The sequence below is a fragment of the Manis pentadactyla genome, chromosome 4 (assembly GCF_030020395.1).
Source record: "Manis pentadactyla isolate mManPen7 chromosome 4, mManPen7.hap1, whole genome shotgun sequence".
NCBI classification, from domain to species: domain Eukaryota; kingdom Metazoa; phylum Chordata; class Mammalia; order Pholidota; family Manidae; genus Manis; species Manis pentadactyla.
This window is the reverse complement of record NC_080022.1, coordinates 52790952-52817439: the sequence shown is the minus strand read 5'-3', so window position 1 is coordinate 52817439 and position 26488 is coordinate 52790952. Positions and strand designations below refer to the sequence as shown.

The following is a 26488-nucleotide window of genomic DNA, read 5'->3' as shown; positions in this document are numbered from 1 at the left end:
GAGAGCCTAGTAAACATAATATTCGTCATGTAAGTGTAGATTAGTGATAGCAAAAAAAAAAAAAAAAAAAAAAAAGGGCAGTTCCTGTGTGGTAACCTCCAACGAGTTCTACACAAGGGTATAAAGGGCATATAAAAGTGTAGGCAAAGGGTCTGTTTGTGTTTATACAGAGGATCAAAGCCTAATTGGGCTACCCCGAAAATGAACTAAGATATGATATGAAAAAGAACTTCCAACATCTGCACCCTCTGGAAGACTCATGCCAGAAGATGATCATCAAAAAACCCCAACAAAGATCCACGCACTGCTACAGCTGTAGATGCACTCATCCCACCAGTTCCTGGACCTGCCATGGGAATGAGGAAGGAGATATCTAAGCTGGCCTGTGCATACAGTAAAACAACAAAATTGGACTGGATCTATACTGTTGGAACTCAACCAAGAATTTGGAGAAGTGCAAATTGTAGCTCTCCAAAATCTTACAACTACAGACTATTTACTGTTAAAAGAACATAAGGGATGTGAACATTCCCCAGGAATGGGTTGTTTTAATTTGTCTGATTTCTCTCAGACTGTTCAAGTTCAGTTGGACAATATCCACCATATCATAGATAAGTTTTCACAAATGCCTAAGGTGCCTAACTGGTTTTCTTGGTTTCACTGGAGATGGCTGGTAATTACAGATATGCTTTGGTTATGTAACTATACTCCTATTATGTTAATGTGTGTGTGCAATTTAAGTAGTAGCTTAAAACCTATACATGCTGAAGTTACTCTACAAGAAGATATATCAAAGAAATAATCAATCTTCCCATGTTTTCTTCCGCCTGCTACTTCTATAGCTTTTCTTCTTCCTTCCTAATTACAACCCTTAAATAGAATTCGTGCCTCATATCAAATTTACCGAGTATCATAATTCTTCCAAGTGGTAAAGATACCTCAAGACAAATGCTGGGCATAGAAGCCACAGGGCATAAATATGCAAAGAAGTAAAAAGCTAACTTTTTCAAACAATAAGGCTTCTCTCTCACTTACCAACTTCACATTTCCCTGTATGGCCCCGGAAGATGACTGGTTAGCCAGAGACGGGTAAGATTCCTCAAGGGAGGAACAACCTAAGACAGGCACAGTCGCAGGGGGGCCATCAGGTGAGAAATTGGGGATCAACAGAGGTGAGACTTAGAACCTCACCCTCCCTGTTCTGAGAGAAATCTTCTGCATACATGGATGTTTTATTGCCCTTGTCTAGCTTGGATTAACACATAGTCTACAGGCACACACCTGATCATCTACATTTGCTCTCTTACAACACTAAACTATGTTTTCTACCTTTATCTTGTATCTACCTACCACTTCAGCATTTTATTAAAAATAATAATAATAAAGAGAGAAATGTGGTATCCACATATAAATCAAGTATAAAAACCAAATCAGTATTCATATTTGAACTGACTGTTTATAGTTCATAATGTATGAGCAAAACCGAAAGTTTCTGTGATGACTGCCCTTGTACTGTTCACTATGTAACTTATTCATTATGTAAGAATTTGTTCTACATGTAAAAACTTGTTTGTTATGCCTCAGAAGATTGGAGACTGACAAAAATTAGGCTTGGGGTGGAATAATGATTGTGCATTGAGCATTGACTCCCCTATACAGAATTTTATTGTCGTTAACAACCATTTGATCAATAAATAAGAGAGATGCCCTCACAAAAAAAAAAAAAAAAAAAAAAGGACAGACTTCCAATGGTAAAATAAATTAGTAACCGGGATGTAATGTATAGCATAAGGAATATAGTCAAGATATTGTAACAGCCTGGTAGGGTGATAGCTGGAACCTAGAATTATGTATATAAATGTTCTACCACTGTGTTGTACACTTGAAACTCATGTAATGTAATACTGTGTGTCAACTACCCTTCAATAAAAAATAATTATTAAAAAAAAAAAAATCAAATGAATATTCATATTTGACCTGATTGTTTATAGTTCATAATGCATGATCAAAACCGAAAGTTTCTGTGATGACTGTCCTTGTACTGTTCACCATGTAAGAACTTATTCACTATGTAAGAATTTGTTCACCATGTAAGAACCTGTTTGTTATGCTTCAGAAGATTGGAGACTGATGAGAATTAGGCTTGGGGTGGATTAATGATTGTGCATTGAGCCCCCTATACAGAATTTTATTGTTGTTAACAACCATTTGATCAATAAATATGAGAGATGCCCTCTCAAAAAAAAAAAAAAAAAAGTATTCGAAGTTGGCTTAAATAATGTGACCTAAAAGCTCCTGCAGTTCACATCCAAGAATTTTCTGGACCAAGGGAAAACAAGCTGTGTAGCATTTCCCACACTCCTGACACAGATTTGAAAGACCTTAGCCTACTTGGCAAAATAGGGAAAATGCATTTAAGATGTATGCCTCTTGCCAGAGGAAGGGGTTTTGACCTTCTGGCCAAGCAGATTTCAACCTCATGGCCAAATCAAATGAAAACCAGGTTTCATTCTACAAATTGTAGAATGTTTCTAACTACAATTTCCGACTTTCCCACTTTGCCAATTTATAATTCATTGCCCTGAAGGAGGGATTATGCACACGAAAATGGTTTCTGTGTATAAACAACAAAGAATCAGATCTTCTTTGCTCCTCCTTCCTTTTTTTTTTTTAAATCCACCTAGCCCAGAAATCCCCGTGCTACAGACACCCAATCCTCAACATGATAGGAATAAGGGTCAGATTCACAAAAATCAACTCCACAGACATAAGGTATGTGTGGAATGTTGGAGGGTGTGGGAGTTATATGTGAATAAATAACAAATTAATGACTGAGTGAATTAATGGATGACTAAATGAGAGGGGTTATTGCAAAGAGCAACACAATGGCATTGCCTATCACCATCAAATTGCCTTCTTTTATATTATAAATGTTCAGAACACATCTGTTGGCCCACTTGGTATAGCACCACCCAGAGACTGACCAATACTTTTGATGTCATTAATTGAATGAAAAGACAACTGTTTCCCATTTCCTAGAAACACTGACAGCTCTAAATCTATCAAAGAAGACTAGAAAAAACAAAAAAGGTCCATACTCAGTTAAAAACAGAACAAAGAAACACAAAAAACAAAAACTCTTCTGTCTACATATCATGGAGATACGTTGGAAATAAAATTGCCAAAAATCAGCCTCTGTTCTATTCACCTGACATAGAGGCGACCAGAGGCAAACAAGCAGGTAGTCTTCAAGGCCAAATTTAATGCATCCTTTCCCCATCTCTCAGCCCCACATTTGTGTGCCCTTCCAGAAATTGGATGTTACCATGCCTCCTGCTCTTCTTCCCACACCTGGGAAGCAGAACTTGAGGAAGAGGGGCCAGAGCTGGGAAGGCTGAACAGCAAGCCCCTGTCATGACTGGCAGCAGGAAGTACCACACAAGTCTGAGGTTTCACGCCTCACTGCCCTCTCAGTACAAAATACTCACAGCGACGCTGTGCCCAGGAGATGTTTACTGTCTAAACCCACAGCCAATCGCCCCTCAGAAAAACATTCTTCCTACTGTAGAGTGTCCACCACTGTTGAGACAGGGAAACCATGCCCTCTGTGGCTGATGCCACTAAAATGAACCCACCTTGCAATAAAACCATGCTGCTCATCGCTTTCTCCTGCCAGTGGGTCCTTGGCAACAGTACCAGAGAACCCAAACACACCCATCTGCACAGTGCTGGGACACAGTGGTGAGGGTCGGGGAGGGATGTGTCTTTGGGAAATTAGGCTGGCTACAGAGCAGATGGTCCCTCTGGTCATCCCCAAAGCCACCCCCATCACCCTTCCTGGTTCTGTTTCTAGGAATCACAGACTGTCTAGTCCTACCCTCTTCATTCTACAAATGAAAAAACGAATGTTTAGAGAAGTTTGGCAACTTGTCCAAATTCACGGGGCTCATTAGTGGTGGCAGAGTTGGGCCAAACCCAAGACTGCTGGTGCTAGTCCAGTACAGATTTGCACAAACATGGGTTTCATAGTAAGAGAGAGAATGCTGCATTTCAGTCCTAGAGTTGCTGCTCATGGGTTGGTGACCCTGGGGAAATAACACCTATCTAAGTAAGCCTTTTCAAGCTTTCTCATCTGTAAAATAGATAATACAGCTACAGCTCACTAAGTAGATGTTCAACTCTGATAATATACTTAAAAGTGCTTACAGGAATATAAAATGTTACAGCTCTTGGTACAAATCACTCTTCATAAATCACACCAAGTTCCCTTCATTTGTTTAAAGACCCATTAGGCCTCTGGGTCAGATGGACTCAACTCATCTTTTCAGACTCAACCTGCTATCATCTCCTCCAGAGCCTCCTCTGCCCTCCCAGATGGAGTGAAGGATGCAGCTCCCCCTGCACATATCTACCCTTCCCCTACATTGAATGCATCTTTATTGCCTAAGCATAGTGAATCGCCCCTCAAAGAAACATGCTTCCCCCTGTACACTGTGCCCACCACTGTTGAGACAGCCTTTTCCCCCATTCTGTTGTGAGAATCTCAGGAAAATGGACTATGTCTTCATCACCTTTGCATTTTTAACACCTAACACAATTCTTACCCCATAAAAGTGAATTCATTTATTATTTTCAAAAAATAAAAAGAACAAAATCACTAAGGAGCAAGGTAACTCAAAACTACAGGTAACCATACTTTCTTCCTTTGACTTGCAAATCCTGAAACGAAATTCCCAGGCAACCACTCACACCTGTGGGTCTTCCTACAAGGTATGTATTTCGAGGTAAGCCGCCTCCATCAGCTCTGAATGCCTCAGACAAAGGACTCCTCACCACCACCTTCCAGTCACTTGACTTGTAATCATTTTCCAAAGAATTTTCACATCCATCACTCTAACATTCTTTGGGGTTATTTCTGACACACCATGAAAAAAGGAGAAGATCTTTGCTTTGCTCTTTTTAACAGGGCCTCATGATGCAAAGAGAGAGAAATCTTAATGTTATAAATTGAGCACAGGAGGACTTCTTAACCAACTGGAACTTGGGACTGCTGCAAATCTGCAGAACACTTTGAGAATCAGCACTTGGTGGGTTTGATTAACAGGAAGCAGTGCAATATAACACGCTCCAGTATCCGACTTAGGGGAGCACTAAGTCCTATCCTCTGTCACTAAGGGTCATGATGAATACCAAAAAGAAAACATTGTTTTATAATATTTTTAATCACAGTAATGAGAATACAATAAAAGCTGCCAAGTTTTGAGCTCTTTACTATATACTACATCTTTTGGAGTAGATGACAAAGCATTTGTATTTGAACAGTCCTAGAGAAATACAGCATTCCAGTTGCTGAAAATGTATAAAGTACAGACAGTCAACAATTAGGGTCCAGGCAACTTGCTCCCACATGGGCTATGCTGTCTCCCCTCTATCTCTGTAAATGACTTCCTCTGCCTGGAAGTCCTCCACCACCATCCTAACCCTCCATTTTTCCTTTGTTGCTTCTTCTTTTAGCAAACTCCTCCTCCTCACCTCTGGGAAATCTTCCAGCACCTCCTGTTCAGAATAAAGTACTCTTTTCCCTGTGATTTATAATGAACCAATACCTTGGGTTATAACTAAGTCTTTGTTAGGATGTCCCACTGGACTGTGAGCTCCATGAGGGTAGAAAATTAATCTTTTTCATCTTTTCTATCCCTACTATCAAGTATGGAATTTTATAGCTAATACTTCTAGCACAGAATAGGTATAAAATAAATGGTAAGTGAGTGAATGAGTAAAGAGTTCCCTTAACATAACTAGGGCAAATTGGCAAATTAATAATAAAAAGACTGGTGACCAGGACTAGGAAGGTGACATTTTCCTTTGTAAAATATCCCAAGATCTCCAAAGAAAAGGTGCTTGAGAGGTATGTCTAACTTTTATTAGTTGTTTGGTATGGGCATTAAAAAGTGGATAAATGTTTATGTTTTTAATGGACCAGCTAGAGACCCTATAATCTCCCTGAATTCTTCCCCTAAAATGAAATTCCCTTAAGTAGGTCATGACAGGGAGATTTATCTCAGTGGTCAGGTCTTTCTGCAGTGAAGGCAACTATAAAAATGTCCTTTTCTGGCTGTGGTAAGCCAGAGTGGCTTGGGATGATCTGGGAAAATACATCTATATACCAACCCTCTAGAATCTTAAACATGACTAGACTTCCATCTGGTTTATTAGTGTCCTCCATAGATCTCAAAATACCTTAAAATCAGATTTAGTACCACACTTACCCTAGAGGAGAAATGCAAAATTTTCCCCTCCTCCTGGTAGCTTCATTCTTGTGCAAATACAATACTATTTACTGCTGTACTCCAATATTTGAATAGTTATTTAAAAACCAATTACAAATTGCCAACAGAGTGGCACAGGAAGATGTAAGCAGAAGTCTTTTAAATATTGAACTGCCACAATATATTTTAAATAAAATTGAACTTGCAAATCTCTAGTTTATGCCCAGCTTTTCAGGGATAGACAGACTAACTATAAAGGCAGGTACCTGTGGGCAAACAGAAATCAGGAACATGCTAGGATACCCAAGGCCAGGTCTGCATGTGTTCTGTGCCTTTTGCAGGCTCCCCTATATCGGGCGTTATGGAAAGTATATATACAGGTAATGCAGTCAAACAGACCAGGGCTCAAGTCCCAGCTTACTCACTGCCTAGATACACAACTTGGGAATTTACTGAACCTCTCTGAGCATCTATTTCTCATCAGTAAAATGGGGTTAATGATGCCTATGGAAGCCAGCCTCCAGGATGGTTACAATTAGACCCACCTCCTGGTTTCTACACCCTAGCATAGTACCCTTCTACATTTTACTGTTTTATCAGGCAACGTTAGTCTCTACACTGAGAACATAGGGCACAAGTAGCGGCATGGCATGCCACTTCTGAGATTAGGTTATAAATTACTGTGGCTTCCATGTTGGGCATTCTCTCTCTCCTCACTCACTCTAGGGAAAGCCAAGCTGTGAGCAGCCCTATTCAGATGTTCATGCGTCACTGCGTGAGCCTGGAAGCAGAACTTCCAGCCCCAGTCCAGCCTTTGGGGCTGCAGACCCAGCCCATAAATTGACTTAATCTCATGAAGCACTAAGCTAAGCCACTTACAGATCCCTGATCCTTAGACACTGTGTGAGTTAATAAATGTCTGTTGTCTTAAACCTCTACATTTGAGGGTTGTGTGTTAGATAACTAATACAATGCCTATTGTGTACAGTTAGAGTGAAGATCGAAATAATGTATGTCAAATGCTAAGCTTATGCTTGGAACATGTTAGGTGGTCAAATGGTTGTTTTGAAAATTAAAATTATATTATTAATAATAATATTATCATTTAAAACTTGTGTTATTGTTAATAATTATACATCATAAAATAACAGTATTATTTTATTCTAGATTCACCAGTTTTCTCTGGGAAAGAAACTAGTAGAAGGTCCTCAATCTTAATGATAGATTTGTTTTCATAGTTCCTGTTGTTAGCCCAAGACCTAATCTTAGCACCTACAGTTCTAATTTGCAGATCCCACTGATGTCAAGAATTCTGAAGAGTGACCGAATTTTTCTATGTAAATATTTAAAAGGCAATGAAAAAGAAAAAAGGAAGACTCTACTCTCTAACCAATAGATACTGCCTTTAAATAATAATGAACTTCTACTTATCTGTTATATCAATTAACAAGAGTCCTTCATTCATAGATCTCCTCTGGGTTAAAGCCCCAGACACAGTCCCCTGACTGAATCACAGTGACCACCCTGTGGCCTTAAGCAAGTTACTTCAACTCTTTAAGCTTCAATTTTGCCACGTGGAAAACAGGGAAAGCAGTACTCATCTTGGGGTATTGTTTCACCCTAAGATAAAAAGATAATGAAGTATTTGGAAGGGTGCCTGGCACATAGTAAGTGGTCAATAAATGTGAGCTATTATTCTTTCCACTCCCTGCTGTGTAATAGGAATTATTAAACTCATTTTAGAGAAGAGGTCATCAAGGCCCAACATGTCAAAGTATTTGTTCAAGGTAAGAAGAAATGCTGTTCTTTCCAGTCTTCTGATATTTGAAAGCATAGTCCTGAATAAAATAAAACCCTTCTTAGATTTACACAGGTGGCAGTGAATACATGTTCTTTAAAATGGCCCTGTGTATAATCCACAGAGATACACAAAAGTGAGGGGGGAGGGACAAGAGATAGGACTGACTGGAAAAAGGAGCACGAGAACTTTCTGGAATGATGCAAAAGTTCTGTCACTTGCTTTACGTAGTGGTTTCGCAAGTAGACACAGTGTTAAAATGGATGGAAAAGAACACATTTTAAGTGTTTAAATTAACATAAATTTTAATTATATTAATTATACCTCAATAAAAATGATACAAATAAACAAAAGCAAAAAAATACCTCACATATTCAACCAAAACTTTGGTCCTCTGACATGACCTCAAGCCCACTCTCCTCTTCCTCCTTCCATATATTCTTCAGGGAAGAAAGCACAGTGACTCAGAGTAGACAGTCATAGCCTGCCACCACCAGCACCCCACCCTATGCCCTGCCAGGAAAACCCCAACCAAACAGAAAACAAAGGGCAAAGGCTAGTGAGCTCCTCAAGGCCCTCAGACAACCTTCCCCGTATCCCCTAGAAGTGGTCTGTGCCCACCCTCCAGGGACATGCTCTGAGCCACCCACCTGGGCCATTGCCCAACCTGCCCCAGTGAGGACAGAAGACCTCAGTCTCCTGGGCTGTCAATCTAACCCCTCAAACAAGAAATTCATTTTGGAGGAGGAAGGAGTGTGGAAGGGTCAGGATCCTTCCATCCTTCTTTACACAGAATAGAAAAACATCCTATATCCATCCAGGTAACCATAATAATTCAGTCGCTCAAACTTCACTTCTGCTCCCATCAGCCTAATGGAGATGCAGCAAGGCCTGGGGTAGCTCAAGGTTCCACATTCCAGCTGCATCTCTGCCAGCGTGAAAGTGAGTGGATGAGTATGTGGGGTTTTTTCCTAACTTTTAAAATAAGTCTGTTTTGGAAAAGGAGAAATATGAACCCTAGGAGGAAAACATTTTCTTTCTGTAAATCTAAGGGGAAACTGGAATAGCCTCTGGACACCAACAATCTGCAGAAGATCCAGAGACCTCTGTGTCTCCGGGTTCACAGTGCCATGAAGTGAAGCATGGAGATTGGATAGTTAGCTAGGCTTACTTGCCTGTTATGGGACTCATTTGCCTCAGCAGAATTACAAAATACTACATATCACAGACCTTCCCAGATTCTTATCAAGTAGTGAAAACAATGTCTAAAATCTCTAACTCCAAGGCCCGAGAACTAGAATGTCAGAGCTACCAAGAACCTCAGACACCATCTACTTCAACTACCTCATTTTCCAAGAAAGAATGCATCCCAAAAAGAGATGTGCTTTCTAGTGCAGGGAGGGCTCACACCCAGAGGACTCGAGTCTGCTCTGCTGCACTGTTGTAAAGAGAGTAAATCCTAAAGGCTCTCATCACAAGGAAAAAAAATTTATCTTTTTTTCTTTTTCTTTTCGTTGTATCCATACGAAGTAATAGATGTTAACTAAACTTATTGTAGTAATCCTTTCACAATATATGTAAATCAAACCTTAAACTTATACAGTGATGTATGTCAATTACCTCTCAATCAAAATGAGGGGTGGGGAGACACACACACACACACACACACACACACACACACACACACACACACACACGTCATTGAAACAGTAAGAAAAGAATTGTTAGAAAAAAAAAAATCCCTGTGATTCAAGAGGCCAAGGGTTCAGATGCTGTCACCAACTAACTGTGTGACCTTGAGCCACTTCCTTCACCTCTCTGGTCCTCAGTTTCTTCACTGCCAAAGTGAAAGGGTTGGGCTTGGAGACCTCTGAGTTCCCAGGATTGTGGCATGGGACAGGTCCGTGAGAGAAGATACTGAGACAAGCTGGTCTTCCCGTGTCCCTCACATCACTTGCAGAGGGGCAGCTCCACCAGTCTTTACAAATCGTGCCCAGGAACAGAGGTGGGAATACTAACCGTGAAGAGGTGAGGCGGCCGACCGCAGAAAGCCCGTGGCACCATGCTCCTTGTGGAAACCACAAGAGGGGACAGCCAAGGAGTACAGAGAGTTCAGCTGCCTACTGGCCATTAGTGTGAAAATAATAAGATCAGCCTCTGTCTGCACCAAAGCCCCAGAGTGCCTGTAACTCAGGAAGGGATCACTCCACTTGAGCAAAACCTGTGGTGTTCCCTGCACTGCTTTGCCCCTGCTATATTGCCCAGCCAAGCATTCTGACGACAGTATAAACAGGTGACTAACAGGCAAGTTTGGGAAGAAGCGTAAGCAGGAGCTGGATTGGAGCACAGGGCACATTTCTGCTTCCTCCCCTCCGCCCGGCCGGAGGCTGTCCCAGAGACCGCACATGCGCACTGCCACCCCATCTACAAGGGCGGCCTCTCCCCGGAGATGCGGGCCTCTCCCCGGAGATGCGGACCTCTCCTAGAGGAGGGGCCAGGGGCGTCAGGACGGTGGGAGCCTCATTTATTCAGCAAGAATGAGATGAACCTGGCGTGAGAAATCAGACTCAGAACAGAAGCTGGCAGAACATCTGACGTGGTGCTGGCAGCCAGAGTCAACACGAGCTACACAGTTGCAAAGGCAGAACACCCGTCAGCAAAAGGACTCCCTCGTACTGTCTGGCCTTTTCTCTGAGGCCAGCTCATTGCACTCAGCCATAACACAGGTTTTAACAAAAGCTCAGAGCTGGGAAATGGGCCTTTTTGTGTCTTGTCCTCAAGTATTTTTTTAGGAAGGTGTTTTCTTTTCTGGGCAAATATTTTATAGGGTGTTTTTGACATGTGCGGCCTAGAAAGCCTGGGAAGGAGGAGGAGTTGTTTTGTTTTGTTTTTAAACAGAAGATGGGCATACTACGAATGAAACAGGGATGGGCCAGACAGGGGCAGAAAGGCTCTGCTGCCATCACAGCAGATCAAGAAACTTGCCCCAACAAGAAGTCAACTCCACCAAGAGAGTCAACTTAACGGCTGAGCTCAAAATTATTCATGTTTGTTCTCTGGCTTCAGCGAAACAGTTTGGGATATCTCTTCCTGTAGAATAAAAAAAAAATCTCTGAGTTAGAAGGGCCTATGGGTCCAAACCCCTAGATAATATATAAATCCCTTCTATAATATCTCCAGCAAGTGCTAACCCATTCTCTGCATCACCACTTCAGGGAGAGGAAACTTACATTTGCCCTTTCCACTTTAGGGAGGACTGCACCACTGGAGGCTTCATCCAGAAACTGAGCTGAAATTTGCTTTCCATAAATATCTGTCCATTTTTCATAATTCCATACAACATAAGCCTAATTCTTATGCCACCAATAATCTTCATAATATTTGAGGACGATTGTTGTGTTTTGTCTTTCCAGGTTTAGCAACATCAAAATCATCAAACTACCTCCCTATCCTGGTGGTTTTGCCCAGGACACATGCCAGTTGGGCGGTTTTTATCTTTAAATTTCTTTACAAAAATGAACATTCCTTCTGAATATGGTCTGAACACAGAAGAATAGGGCAGGATTATTATGACTCTTTCTGAACACTGTGCACCTTTACTATTTTCTGAACACTGTGTATCATTACTATTTTCCCTCTGTGGCCATATCACACTGTGTACACTAGCCAAGTTTACAATCCCAATTCAACCCTTTCATGTGTGTTATTGCCAGGCCACACATTCCTTCATCCTGTTTTTGAAATGATTTTGAAATAAAATGAAATTTTACATTTTTCCCTATGAAATAGTATCTGGTTGGGGTCAAGCTGTTTGATATTCAAGCTGTTTGAGCCATCTGGCTTCAGATTAAGTCATCTACAGATTCAGCAACCTGCCACTGTGTCTTCTGCTAATTTGATCAGCATGTATGTCATCTTTGTCTAATCAAGTCATTGATATAAAAGTTGAACAGAACAGGCTAGATGCCAGAACTCTAAAGGGTGCCACTAGAGCCTTCTTTCCATATTAATATTTATGAAGGAATCAGTATTGTTTGGTGCTATTTCATTGCCCTTCTGGGCTTTAACATCCAAACTACTTATGATCTGTCTTTTGCAAAGCTATTCATTCTCTGTTACAAGGAACAATTTATCTGTCCCCAGGCACATCTACTATCTCATGCCTCCATGTTTTAGCCTCTTTTGCCTACAGCACCCTTCTCCTGCTTGTTCACCTGATGAACTCATATTCAATTTTCAAGTCTCAGCTCCAAGTTCCTATGAATCCACTCTCTGCTCCACAGGCGGACTTAGGTGTTCCCAGAGTATCTGGTATGACCCTCTAGTACACCACCCAACACACTGAGCTGCAGCTGCCTCAGCTTCCCAGGAGACTACGAACAGCAAATGGGCAGTACATCGGCCATGATCCCCTGTCCTACCCTCATGGAAGATTGTACTAATCAATCATTAAGGCCAGATGAAGACTCAGAATTCTTCCCAACACAACCCGCCAGGTGGCTGCTACCAATTAACTGATTGGATTTGACACTCAAGTTGAAACTCTATCCTGTTTTCTAATTTCCTTAAGGGCAGACACCATGCTTCATTCACCTTTGCATTGCTAGGCCTAGCAACATACCTGGCATAAAATTAGCTCAATCACTGTTTGCTGAATAGAATGACTTTGTTTACCAGAGATCTAGCATTTAGAAAATGAATTTCCCCATGTACATATAAGATCTCCATAAACAAAACAGCTCTGGTAGTGGCAAGAGTGGGCCATCTGCACTAATTGTGATTAACACTAGAGAATAATAATTGGGCATTGCTGAAGAACCTTCTCCACCTGATTCTTAAGAGAGTTCCCTGAAAGGGCTGGCCTGATTGGTCTTGGTATTCACAGACCTCATTTAATACATGTACATGTAGGACCTTACAGGTCCGGAATCAATTTGACTGACTTCCCAGCTTTATGTACCCAAATATCCATTAACTGACAGTAATTTTAGGAGATCTGAATGCCAATGTTGAAAATAGGTCTGCCAAAGTTTTATCTATAAGAAATCTGTATAATGAAGGTTGCTTCCCCATGAAATACTCTTCAGAGACAGTCACTTGAACCAAAAAGAAAAATTCCTAAAGAGACTCATTAATTATCACACTCCAGTATTGTTAAAGAGCCCATGGGACACATCTAGGGTCAGTTGTACTTACGTAAAGGTCCAGTTAGGGCTGGCTCATCGCCGACTACTATTAATTATTTAGTAATTAGTCCTTCTTTTTGTATCTCTACCTATGGAATGGATAGTCTAGATCTTAATCTAACTTCCAGTGTTACTTTTCTGAGTTACAATGTGCACAGAAGAGAATTTGTAAATGAAAAGGTTAAGAAAGTTAAGGTAGAGCAAAGTCCCCTTCTTTTCAAAAATAACTTATTTAGAAGCCTCTTTAGAATTCCTAGTATTATATTCAACTCCGTTCTGGGACTTTGTGAAGATGCTGAGTAAATTAGATGTGGTTAGTAGTACTTGGCTAGAAGTAGGTGATCAACAGATGTCTGTTGAATGGACAGATGGATAAGCGAATGGATGGCTGTTATTCACCCTGGTCTATGGAGTAGCTAGAAAAGTCAGACATCCCATCTCCTGATTCAAATTGCAGAAATCAGAATGAGCCTGAACTAATCAACAAGAGAACAAACAACTCCAACAGAGTTTAAATTAACTCATAAGTAAACTTAATAGGCTCAAATTCTTTTACAGGGAAAGTATCTTTTAAAGAAACAATTTAGAGGATTGTCAAAGAAGACATCAGGACTAATTATAATCATGGATTTGGAGGTACTTGCCTATATTCCACAGTAACACTGCAGGATCACACGGTGTGGTTCTCTGCTCAGGGTTTCGGCCCCATGAGAAGAATAATTTGGGTATCAGAAGTTCCTAGATTTTGTTCTGAGGAAAAGACTCTAATCTTTTTGTGCTTATTAATTCCTTGGCATTGTTTAATCAGCGATACTACTACTACTAATAGTAGCCAGTATTTATTAAGCTCTTACTTTGAACCAGGGACTGTTCTCAGCATTACACAAGCATTTATTACATTTAACTATTTGAAAACCCTTGTATTTATTACTATTATTACCCACATTTCACACATGAGGAAGCAGGCATCAAGACATTAGGTAATTTCCATGGTCACTGGCTGAGACATGGTAGACCCTGAATTCACACCCACCAACCTGTCTTCCTAATGACCAGAGCCTTCTATGAAATGAGTGTGGTTCACACTTCTTCATCAAGGGAAGACCCTCACTCTCCTAACCTTCATTTATTAGCCATCCCCACCCTACCTCAATTACTACAATTTTTTTTTAATTCTGTTTCAACTTTTTCTCAGTAAAGTGTATCACTCTACTTTGCTCTCATATGTTGGTTCTTTTTTACCCCTCCAACTCCTAAATTAACATGTCCCCAGGTCTGTTCTGAAAGAAGTTCCATAATAATGTTTTCTGTGGTCAAGTAAGTTTAGAAAATGGTAGGTAAAACAGCTAAACAACACTTCTTTGCTGTAAGACTTCTCAAGGTCTTTATTTGCTGATGTGGACTCTACATCTTCAACAGCAAGTTTTGTAAATGTATCTGATGAGAAAACTCTTTCTTCCCACAGAATACTTGGGGTCCCACAGAACATACCTAAGAAATGCTGCCAGAAAGTGAGGTGGTCCCACGTCTGTGGCCTTAACCCTCATGTCAGCACAGATCATCTCCCTAGTTGTGTAAAGTTCTCTCGAAGTTATACACAGGCCTTAATTTCCACCTCATCTAGCCTCACTCCCTCTCACAGACCCTTTCCCTTTGGCAAAACCACTACAGAAGACATCATCCATGATGAGAGAGGAGTTAGGTTTTTTTTTTCCTTTATAGATTCATCTTTTCCTTTTCAGTATAAATTTAATACCAGGAATCAGTTGTTACCACAAGTGAGTTTCCTTTTACCAGATAATAAGAGTTAAGTGATCTGTCTGGGTTTGCTTTTTTGCCTTCCTTATTATCAAGAGGAAATGAATCAATTAATTTATATATATATATATTTATATGCATAATTAAGTAAGTAATAAAGCAAGCCAGTAAGTTTTGCCCAAAGTTTATGTTCCTGCTCAGCTAAGACCTGACACATTTTCCTGTGGTTTCTGTTTTTCCCTGTGATGGTTTACTTGCCTTTAAATTAAGTTGTTCTTTCAGTAAGTTTTAATATTTTAGGTTGTCAATCCCTGTAGAGAAGAAATGAATTAATAAATGAAGTTATTCACCAAATGAATGTGGAGGACCTGAGACACACCACGTTTCATACGCAGTGGTGACAAAACACTAGAGTCTCCACCCGCAAGGAGTTTCCAGTCTTGCGAAAGAGAAGGCAAGCAGTAAAGACGTGAGTATAGAAAAGTACCAAACTGTGATGAATGCTTAATAAGTGCTCACAGAGAGGGAATGTGGTGACTGAGAATAAGTCCAGGCTTCAGGGTAAAAAGCCTCACTCACCCAAAAGGCATTAAAGCCACACACGCGCACAGCCCTCAGCCTCAAGGAGGAGAGAGTCTTTGTCTGATGTGACATGTTCTTACTAAATTCATCCCAGAGTTTACAAACTTTGACAGCATGGATCAAAAGCTTCCAGTATCTTTCTTTTAATATTTCCCCACCTCTGCCAAATTTCTAATAAACTGTTTCTCCTGAATATAGCAGCTGCTAAATTGTCCTCTTTAAATTGGAAGTCTATGTGCTTCCTTTATACAAAAACTGGAAATATAGAAGTAAAAGGTGATTAAAAAAATAATAAGAAATAAATTGGAAGTCTTAAGTCTTCCCTAAAAATCAATATCCCTTAAATTTTCTCTAGAAATAGCAAAGAAAATATATAGAAGTCTCCTCTGGCCTTCAGTAAGACAAAAATGCTATTTACTCAGCCTCTAGCCACACTATATAAAGAATTTCTGTTATCTGCACACACTCCCATCCAACCTTTCCACAGACTGCTCCCCACCCTCCTCCCTCCAAGGCCAGTCCTCTCAGCATACTTCACAAATGAGGGATAAAAACGACAAGTTATCAAGCTTTTTACTTTTCCCACATGCCACATTCTACTCTCCTGCCTTATACACATCGTCACTAAATCATGACAATAACATCAGGTCGTGTGTGCTATTATCCCCAGCCTGCAGATGAGGAAACTGAGCTTCAGATTGAGTAGTTTACCCTACTCACACACTGAATAGCCAAGCTAGCTATTGAATTCTTGCAGGTCTGATTCCAGAGGCAGATTTTTAACCATTATTGCTTTCCACCTAGAGTAATTTAACTCTCCTCCCAGAGGAATTTTTCTTTCTAATTAGGCAAGACCTCTTCAGGTCTTGGTGTCAGAATATATGAACAGAACTGGAGGCCACTGCTCTTTCCATTACATCAAGCACCCAAAGGGCAATGATCCTGCTTCACTAGAAAACAGAAAGCTCGGCATCTAAACTAGAGAAATCGGCACTAATCCTTGCATGCTCTCATTTTCTAAGAGTACTTTTTCAGAAGAAAATATGCTATTTTCATTGCAGAAAAGAGTCATTGCTTTCTTAGCTTAAACTAGCTATTTACTTTTCTCTGGCAACCTCATTGACAAGTAGGAGTGCAGTACACGAGATTCTCATTGGTGAGCTATGCTGTCTTCCAGTTGGTGTATTTTGGTTTCAACGACAAGGCTGTGCAACGTGATCTTATTTCTGTACAGCCAACCTAAAATATAGCCTTGAGACTGCAAAAAGGAAGAAGAAAGTAAAAGAGAAAGGAAGAAAAGAAACAAAAGAAAGGGCTGACGTAAACACATGTCTTCCCTCTCACTCACTCCCTCTCCACAAACCCTGCACCCCCACCATGGAAACAGTTCCCAATTTGTTTCATAATTGCATTGAGTCATCTGGGCTACACTCAGACCATTTCTCAAATTCACTATGCCCCTTAAATGCAGGAAAATGAAGCATTTAAGAAAATTTTCCTCCTCTCCACATAATCTCTCTTTGGTTACTTGGATTAAGGTGCCTTCAAAGAGGAGGGAGCAGAAATTGTGGAAATCATCGTTGAATTACAAACGTGTGCAAGTGATGCACAAAGTGGGAGGGAGTGAAAAATGAAATTCCTCTGTGAAAATAATGCACATGTCCCAGGGAAATGAGCCACACATTTTTTATGAATCAAGAGACCAGTACTTTCTTTATGTGCGCGCCAAACAGCATTCCTGGGTAACAGTTCCATATCTCATGAGGTGTAGGCCACTTCACTCCACCTTATTAGAAACATTCAAAACAAGGCAAGTATTTTGAAACCCATAAAATTTATGGAATTCTAAGCACACCAAAGACAGAATGGGCGAGGGACTCCTCTGTTTAACTGGTTTTAATTTATATTCACTTTAGCAGTTTAACCCACCTTTAAAATCCAACCAAGACTTGAAAACATTAATAACTATAAACCATTTTTTTTTTAAACTGTGTCCAACTTTCTCAAGAACCTTAAAGCTCACTTGCTTAAAGGTTCAGGGACACAAGAAAAATGAATTACAGACTCCCTAGAAAATTGGCTATGACCTTTGTCACTCACCTGATTACTTACCCACCTCACTGGCCATTTGAAAGGCAAGAGAGGCCTCCAGCTGGTGGGCAGTGCAGTGACCAGCCTCAATAGTCCCTGGAAATTCTAGACAGCAATAAGCGGGGAGAGAAGTGATCAAGCAAGTCTATTTATCTTGAAGCCCAAGTAAATTAGACAATACGCAGTGGCAAACAAAAGACATTCTTCAGAACAAATACCACCATGACTTGAGAGTACAGTTTTAAGTAGCTTAAAGAATTTCATTTTTCCCCTTATCCAAGGTAAGATCCAAAGGGAGAACTCAATTTAAATATTTACTCTTTTAATTTAGCAGTCCTTATACAGAGGGCATACCAAGTAGAGAAAAAACAAAAGCAAATAAGTAAACTATGGCCACTGTCCTCAAGGATCTTAATTAGGGCTCAAAAGTTCAAGTGACATTAGAAAACCTTTCCAGGGCACTTACTGTGTGCCAAGCACTATGCATGTTTTCTCAATCAGTCTTCCCTTCTCCATCAATCCTCAGGGAAAATACTATTTTTATTCTTTATGCCCTGTTTGTAGATGAGGAAACAGAAACTTAGAAAGGTGAAGTGACTTGCTCAAGAACACACAGGGATTGGCAGAGATAGGAATTAAATACAGCCTCCCTAATTCTAAAGCCTCATTTAAAAAGTTAATTGCACTTCAGATAGCAAGATCACAGGATTTTCCACTGTAAGTTCAGTAAAAGCCAACACCAAGAGCTTACTTTGTTGTAGGCACTGTTTTGTAAGCACGTGACATAAATTAATTAATTGCTGTTTATAATTACATTACAAAATAAGTACTATGATTACCTGCAATTTACAGATGAAGGCACCAAGCACAGAGAGGTTAAGCAACTTGCCCAGGGTCATACCTTTCATAAGTAACAGAATCTAGATCTAAACCCAGGCAGCTGGCCCCAAGTTGTTCTCTTTGCCATTCCACTATCCATCTGTATGGTGGCCCCAAGAGAGCCAATAAATTCTTTCCATTAGTAGGATAATAACAGAGTTCAGAACCATAAAAGAAATGCTCCACTATGCTTTGTGCTTACCTGACTATACCTGGGGCATTTCGTTCAGGTATTTTTACAACATTTTAAGGAAAACATTGACAAATTGGAACTTGTCCAGCAGGAAACAAGAAGGAGAGAAAATAAGGAAACAATGTATGGAGTAAGTGAAATTGTTTGGCCTGGAAAGGAAACTTCCAGAGCACACAGGTACCATCTCCCTAAAATGTCAAGAAGGCCATAACCTCCCTAAGAAGGTGTAGGAAGCAGCCTAGGACCTAACTCATTTATCATTCATCTGTTCATCAATTATTACTAAGTAGCCAGTATGTGTCAAATGGGGGAAAAGCTCCGTAGCTTAATAACTCTTGCATTTCAGAAGTGGAAGATCTGCTCACTCAGTGCAATCCACTGAAAGAGGGAAGGACAGATAGCAGAGAAGATTCCTGCACTGGGTGGTACGTGGGACACGGGACCTCTGCGGCTCTGCTAAGATCCATTAATCCTCTCTTGCACTATCAGTATTAAAAAAATGCCTAAAAATCCTCACAAATTACAACCCTGGATCATCTTTAAGAGGCCAAAAGCAGCAGCCTCCCAAAAAAGAATGTTTTCAGTGGGCTTTACATTGAGAATATGACAAGTTTGAAAAACAGTAAAACATATCACACTTTGAAAATAAGCCAAAGGACTACTTGCCTTCTAAAACAAGAGTAATTATTTAGGAAAAATGCAATTTCCTTCTCCTCAAATTCCTCTTTTGTTAATGAGTTTATTAGTATATTTCATTAATAGTCATCTTGTTCCTAGATGTGTTTTTTATGTTTTACACTGAGCAAGAAACCATGGTATCAGCGTCCCAGGTCTCCCGGGGCCACAGAACCAGCTCCTAACATCAGCCCTGGGCCCAGTTTACAGCAGTGACAGGCACTTGCCATTGGCCCCTCTAGCAAAATGTTTTCCAATTTCTGAGTCAGGAGAAGCATCAGAGGTCAAGATCTATAGACACATTCCATAATATGACCACTTCCAAATGGGAAAAAAAAATCAAAACCACTGCAATAGTTTTAAATTTAAGTCAGACAGTATGTCCCATGCATTACTACTGCATTCTCTGTTAAAATGAAGATGCATACATATTTCAGTGTTACTACTAGAATGATTTTTGTTAAGGTTTTTTAGTTCCTTTTTTAGGGGAACAATGTACTATTTGCTAAAACACATAAAATCTTATTCTATTTCAAGGCATTCTTCTAGATAGAATAATGAATTTTCCATAGGTAAAGAATATTTCTCCTGAACCAATTGAGAGAGTTTTTAGCGATACTTGTTCTTTTAGTCTCCATCAATGGGACTGAGAGATTTGCATGAATCAGTCTAAAACAACTGAAACTAGCAACCAGAAGGATGGTAACAGGATTCTACCACCTAACAGGAAAAGGCTTTGACTAAGGCTGTTCCCTTCTTCTGGATGTTTTCTCCATACAGGTTTTTGTTGCTTTGTTTTGTTTTTTTTAAAGAATTATTTGAGGGAGTGAGAGTAGCGAGTGAGAAACAAGATCTCTCAACTAAAAATATCTTACTTTATAGTTTATAATAAATACTATTTGAAACAGAAACAGTGTTTAGCAGTAGCTGGAATCACTCAAACAGAGGCATGCAAACTCCACTCTAAGTCTAGAAGCAAACACATCAGTGGAGGCCAACGTCTGCACGCAGCTTCGACAGGACTTCAGAAGCACAAAGAGAAATCGTAGCAGGATTTGGTGAAAGCAGCTCAGAGTGTGTCTCTCCCATCACTTACCGTTATCTCCAATTCCAAAGGAGAGAAACTGACAGAAAATATTTCTCCATAAAAATAAAGGAATATGGGAATACTGTCTCCATAAAAATAAAATCATAAGTATACCCGGATAATCCTGGGAATGTAAACCTCTCCAATCATCTCCTACCCTCTCACTGACTTTCTTTGGTTTTCGGACGCCAAAAGAAATCATGAAAACATAACCTATTTTTATTATTGTGGGATTTGAAGAAACCAAGAGATTATGACTAACAAATTAAGATAACTATGTCTCCATTAACACCACTAATGAAGGGAAGAAGTGAAAGATAAATAATAGACAATCCGAAAACAATCAAATTTGTATTTGATCCTGAAGCAAGATAGATCTGTTCTTTTGCACTAGGCTTGCCTTCCTAATTATTTTCCTCCCTCTGAACCAATGACAAAATTGGACTGCCTTCAAGAACTCACACTGATAATGGGAGAGAAGGCCAAGGGAGGCTGGGGGCCTTGGACAAATCTGGGAGAAATTCAACTGGATGATATGCATGTCTTTTAAATGTCCCCTTAAGCAAGCACTAACTCTATGTGAGAATGCTACATTATCTACTTCATTACCTCTACGAAAGCTTTCTACAGCACTGCCCTATTAATATCACCACCCTCTTTGACAAATGAGAAAAATCAAGGCAAAAAGAGGTTGAGGAATTTATCTGGCCACATAACTGGGCAAGAAGGAACCTGGGACTCAAGACTACATATGTGTGACTCCAACGCCAACATTCTTTCCACTATGCATTGCTGCTTCCCATTCTTAAGGGATAAGTCTCATAGTGGGTAATCCACAGACAAGATCATCAAAAGTTGATGTGTATAACATTTCACACAAGACATGTGAGTATGCAAATTTACCAGGGAAGGGTGATATTTAGCTGTTTACTGAAGGAACTTACTATAGACCACCCTGTTATAATATAAAATATATTTACTATGAATTTCTTTCCAGATGTGATGCTGACAGTTTCTATTGAAACCAGTTTGTTTGTTTCTATTTCTCAACCAAGTTTAATACAGAGGGTTTTGCAAGGCCACATTTCAGGTTAGATTGTACACTTTGGCAAACACAGTATAAGACTGGTGTTTAATCTTGACAGTGTCTCATTAGTGTAAATCAGTGACTCAATACTAAACTGGAAAACAAGCAGTTAAGAGACCCCAGCTAAGACAAGTTTCATTAAAACAATAATGACTTAATACTAGCTGTGCCCAGTTTCAGAAAGCTTCAAGCTCCCTAATCGTTTTCTGGATGGTTTCCACTCCAACCAGTTTCCATGTTGATGTAAATCCATCAATCTCCAGTGAGATGTGCATGGGAAAATGAACATAATGTTAAGTCTTCAGAGACCTTGTTGCAATGTCAAAATCAAGTGATGTCAGTTTAATTTACAGCAAAAACAAAAAAAAGCACTGTAAAGACAAATGTCTTCTCGAGCCTGTCTGGTTGGCCTAGAGCAAATGCTCTATGAAGCTGGGTAGAGAAACCGGTTTCCATTTGCCTGGCAGTTTTCTCAATCCAAGAAGGCACTTGGCAGTGATAGCACGTTCAACAAGCCAGTTAGCTCGACTGAGCACTCGGGACTCCAGAGTGTATCAACTCCTCGTGTTCCACAAGGAACGATCATTTGTACCAATCAATCAAGTCCTTTGCTCATATCATCTTCTGTGTACTCCCATTAGCACTGGAAACGCATAAGCTTTCATGAAAGAACTTGCTAACTTCCTGAGTGGGAAGTTCCCACCTTTTCAACAACAAGGACCCCTTCTGTTATTCTTCCCCTGTGGGTGCCATGTTTCAAAGACTCTACCAGGTGCTTCTTAAAGTGACCATGCAATACTAAAAATGGTTTACAGACCCTGGTCTTAACTAGTCCTGGGATCCCAGTTTGGAAAGCAGTAAGATTATAATGTGAAACAGGAAATAACAAAAAAAGAATGCTTCACATTCATTGAGTGCTTACTGTTTATGACAGCCACTGTGCTACATGCATTATTTACATTATCCAATTTGATCTCACCACAACCTTGTGAGATGGGTACTGTAACCACCTTCCTCATAGAAAGATTCAGAAATGTTAGGTAATTTGCCCAAGGCCACCAAACTAGAGCCAAAGCTAAGATTTGAAGTCCTGCTATTTAACTTGAAAGCCACTGCTCTTCTCCACTCCCCTGGTTCCCTTTGCCGCTCACTCCTAGTTGCATCTCTAGCTCCTCACTCCCTTTGGAAAACATTGTATGCATTCTGCCTGCTCTGGGAACTTATGGAAAGCTTCCAGTTATCACCTTACTCTCCCGATACTACCCTGTCCTTGGTCTGCAAAGAAATACCTCAAATTCTTACAGGAGAGAGAGAGAAAAAGTCTAGAGCATCAACGAGTCAAACCCAAAGTGCAAAAGCATTCCAGAATAAATCAAGGTGTACATCAATCAATCAATCTATTAATCAGCATGTATGGGCACCTAACTTCCTGTACTCAAAGAATAATGTAGGGCTCTATCTCCTGGATGTCCCAGAGCCCCTCAAATGTTTCCCAGTATATTCTCTTCTTTGAACGTTGAGAGGCCAAGAAGTTTCACTCTGATAGACAATGCTCAAGGCTCCTGACAAAGGCACCAAAGGCATCTGTGGACAAGGAATTCTAGGCGGTTCCCTCTTTCTACCTCCCTAATTCCTCCTCTAATGACAAGGAAAGAAAACAAAGTACTTGGGCGAAGTGGGGTGAGAGCTTCCTCTAGATGCTCAGAGTTTAAACCACAGGTTCTATAAGAACAGCAAAATGTCTGCACGCAGATATAATTACTTTTGAAAGCATATGTGAATAATATAGTGATGTGTGTGGAGTGGGAAGCTAGGAAGAACAGAATACCAAATAACACTGACAGCACAGTTTCAACCATATTGTAATGGGTATGTGGACAGAGACTATTTATGAACCCAAAAATGTATTTAAGTTTGATTTGGACAAATGGCAGGCCCACACACATTTTTCCTTGTGTTCTGCATTCAGTTTCTGTTATACTATTTGTGCAATAAATAATTTCAAAAGCATATTACATGCAGGGTATATGATTATGTGACACAAGCTTAAACAAATTAGCTTGGTGACATGTCAGCCAAGCATTAACCACTGAAAAAATTCTGAGTTAGGATGCCTGTCTGGGGCTACTTACTTACCTCTCTCTCTCAAGAGGAACTACGTCCAGTTGCAAGATTCCTTTTGATCATGCTCTATGCCTCCGGGCCCAGATCTTATGGACAGCATACTACCTCTTCGGGAAGCCTAACAAGTGTTCTAAAATAATACATAGAATGAGGTCTTCCAAAAGTGTTGCTTTCCTACTCAAAGAAAAACTAGCAAAACTACAACTACAATTAATGAGAGTTGGGTCCGTAACAACCCAACACCACAAAGCTAAATTCTATACTGGAAAATAAAATGTGGGGAAGAGCAAGATTCAGCTCAGAGAATGCAGAGATGAGAGAACACTGTGAGTCAGATCTGTGGCAAGGACCTCCTATTTATTCCTGTTCTGTAGCACACACACCCCTTCTTAGCAGGTCTGACAAGAGATAGTAAGGTGCATATTATCTTGACAGGCTGGCACAGAGGCCAGGCCCACAGGCGCACAACCTGGGAGTGAGGGCAGATGTTAGCCCAGGCAAAATGAGCTGCAAGCTGACGTGGAAGAATACTGGGCTGATGCCAGTATGTTCAGACTCACCAAGGAGTGAGGTGTCTTTGAGAAACTACAGTTCTAGATTATTAGTAGTTACAAATAATCATAATAATCACAATCATCATTCTGACAGTTGAGGGTTTGCCATGCATGAGCTCACAGGTTATGATGTTGCTATAATGCCCTTTTCTGAGAAACAACGGGATCTTAGGATCTGGGCACCTTTCCCAAAACACCTCTGAGCAGACAGTGGATTCAGAGGGATGTTCCCCCTAATGCAGAGATTTTATTCACCGTAGCCAGGTCATGAGCCTCTGCAATCATTCAATGAATGCTATTTATAGAAGTTTGTGGGGGGGTGACAAAAGAAAATACAGTTTTTCTCTGTTCCCTTCACCACATTCCCAAATCCTACTCCTGGTCCCTTTTCTGATACCCTCACTTCTGTCCCACTGTCCAGTGGATGGTGACCACCTTCCCTGATCTTGCACAGGACTTTACACCTGGCCAATTACAAAAAGACTTTAAAAGCTTCCATTTATCAAGTGCCTCCTCTGCACCAGACCCTTTTCCCAGCTTTTTCAAACCCTAAAGCAAACCTTCCAGGAATGGAATGTATTATTCGCAATTTAAAGATTTAGAAACCAAACTTAAATGAGACTGAGTAACTTGCCTGGAGCCAAAAGAGCTAAGAAGTGGTAGACCATGAATTTGAACCCAAGACTACTAGATTCCCAAACCATTAACTGTGCATCCTGCCATACCCCGCGGACCAGCCACTCTTGGGCTCATGTTTCTCTCTTACAAGGTGACAAGATCCTTGAGGGTGAGACCCACGTCTGAGTCATCACACAATCATTTATGAGCTGTCTTAAGCAACTCCTGAAGTCTATGGTGGACAGAACACAGAGTAGCTATTTAATAAGTACCTGCTGAATAAATGATAAAATGAGAGAAAACCCATGGGAGCATTGAGCAAGGGCCATTGCCAAGCACTGGTAACAAAAGAGAGCACCAGGATTTCTCTGGGCCTTGCATCACAGAATGGCCTCCTTCCACTTGGCCCAAATGGATTCAGCCCGACGTGTCACAGCTACGTTTTCACTAGCAGCCTCACCTCAGCCCCACCTGGGCCTCCTGTGCAGTGCCAAAGCAGGAGGCCCTGCAGGCAATGAGAGCAACAGCTTGTATTTCTAAAGGGAACTAACTACATTACCATCCTCTGCAGAAACCTGCACTCCATAGCTTCAACATCCCCCAAACAGCTGGAATCAGAAAAAGACAGGCAAACCAAGAAAGGTGGAATATTTGGCCTCTGCCCACCATTTACATGGTCCAACAGTAGCCTATGAATGTTAATCTAGATTTATTTTTTTCTCTTAAAGCATAAAGGACAAGTGGTCAGAAGCAGGTCCATAAATTTGCTCTGACTTTTATTAGATAGGGAATAGTTTCACCTGAGAGGTCAGCATAACTTGGAGGAAAAGACAAAGAAAAAAACGTCTGAACATGATCTACCACGTTACCCCTGACATAACACAGGACTGCTGTCTACTGGCAAGTGAGCTACTTGCTATCATGTGCAGTCAGAACCCCTAAAAAGTCATCAAAATGAGTTAATTTTTCCCATTCAACATTATCATTCCACATACTTCACATCTCATACAGATTCTATAGGGAAAAGAACATGACTGAGAATATTAAGTAATGTAGCTGAATAATGATAATAAAAAAAAAAACAGGCTCCCTATATAAACCATCTCATGGAAGGAATCAAAGCACCGAAGGGCACTGAAGAAGAAGTTGAAAAATGTAAGAAAAAGTCCAGTAAACTGACTCTAGTGTTTTATTTTGTGAAACCTCTGGGTCTAACATTCAAGTTTTATAAAAATATCTTAACCCATTCATTCATTCATTACAGAAAAGCATTAATTGTGTGTCTAATTTGGTGCTATGAACTAAGAATACGAGGATGAATAAGGCTTTGTCTCTGTTCTCTATAAGTTTACAGCCTAGCAGGAATGAGGCTGCAAAGAGTTCCCATACAATATGGTAAGTGCAGTAATACAAAGGTATACAGGCTTCAACATCACACCATTAAACCACATAACTGGCTGTACAATACAGTGTAACTAAAATTAATTAAAATAATGGTTTTCACTATGCATACCTAGTGATTTCACCTATGTTATCTGATTTCATCCTCAATTAATCCATCACAAGAAAATATTCTTCCTGGGAAAA

General features: G+C 40.3%; 1 protein-coding gene across 5 annotated transcripts in view; it reads right to left on the bottom strand.

The window, feature by feature from the left end:
• ROR1 (receptor tyrosine kinase like orphan receptor 1) overlaps positions 1 to 26488 on the bottom strand; it is a 382105-nt gene that overhangs the window by 278299 nt on the left and 77318 nt on the right. For 3 of the 5 annotated variants that reach the window (XM_036911299.2, XM_057500282.1, XM_057500284.1), the window contains exon 1: positions 10087 to 10489. The exons of the other annotated variants lie outside the window; for them this stretch is intronic. In XM_036911299.2, coding sequence (XP_036767194.2) covers positions 10087 to 10474 — 388 coding nt within the window. In that variant the 5' untranslated portion in view covers positions 10475 to 10489. Of the gene's footprint in view, positions 1 to 10086; positions 10490 to 26488 lie in introns of those variants that run through there. 5 annotated transcript variants of the gene reach the window in all.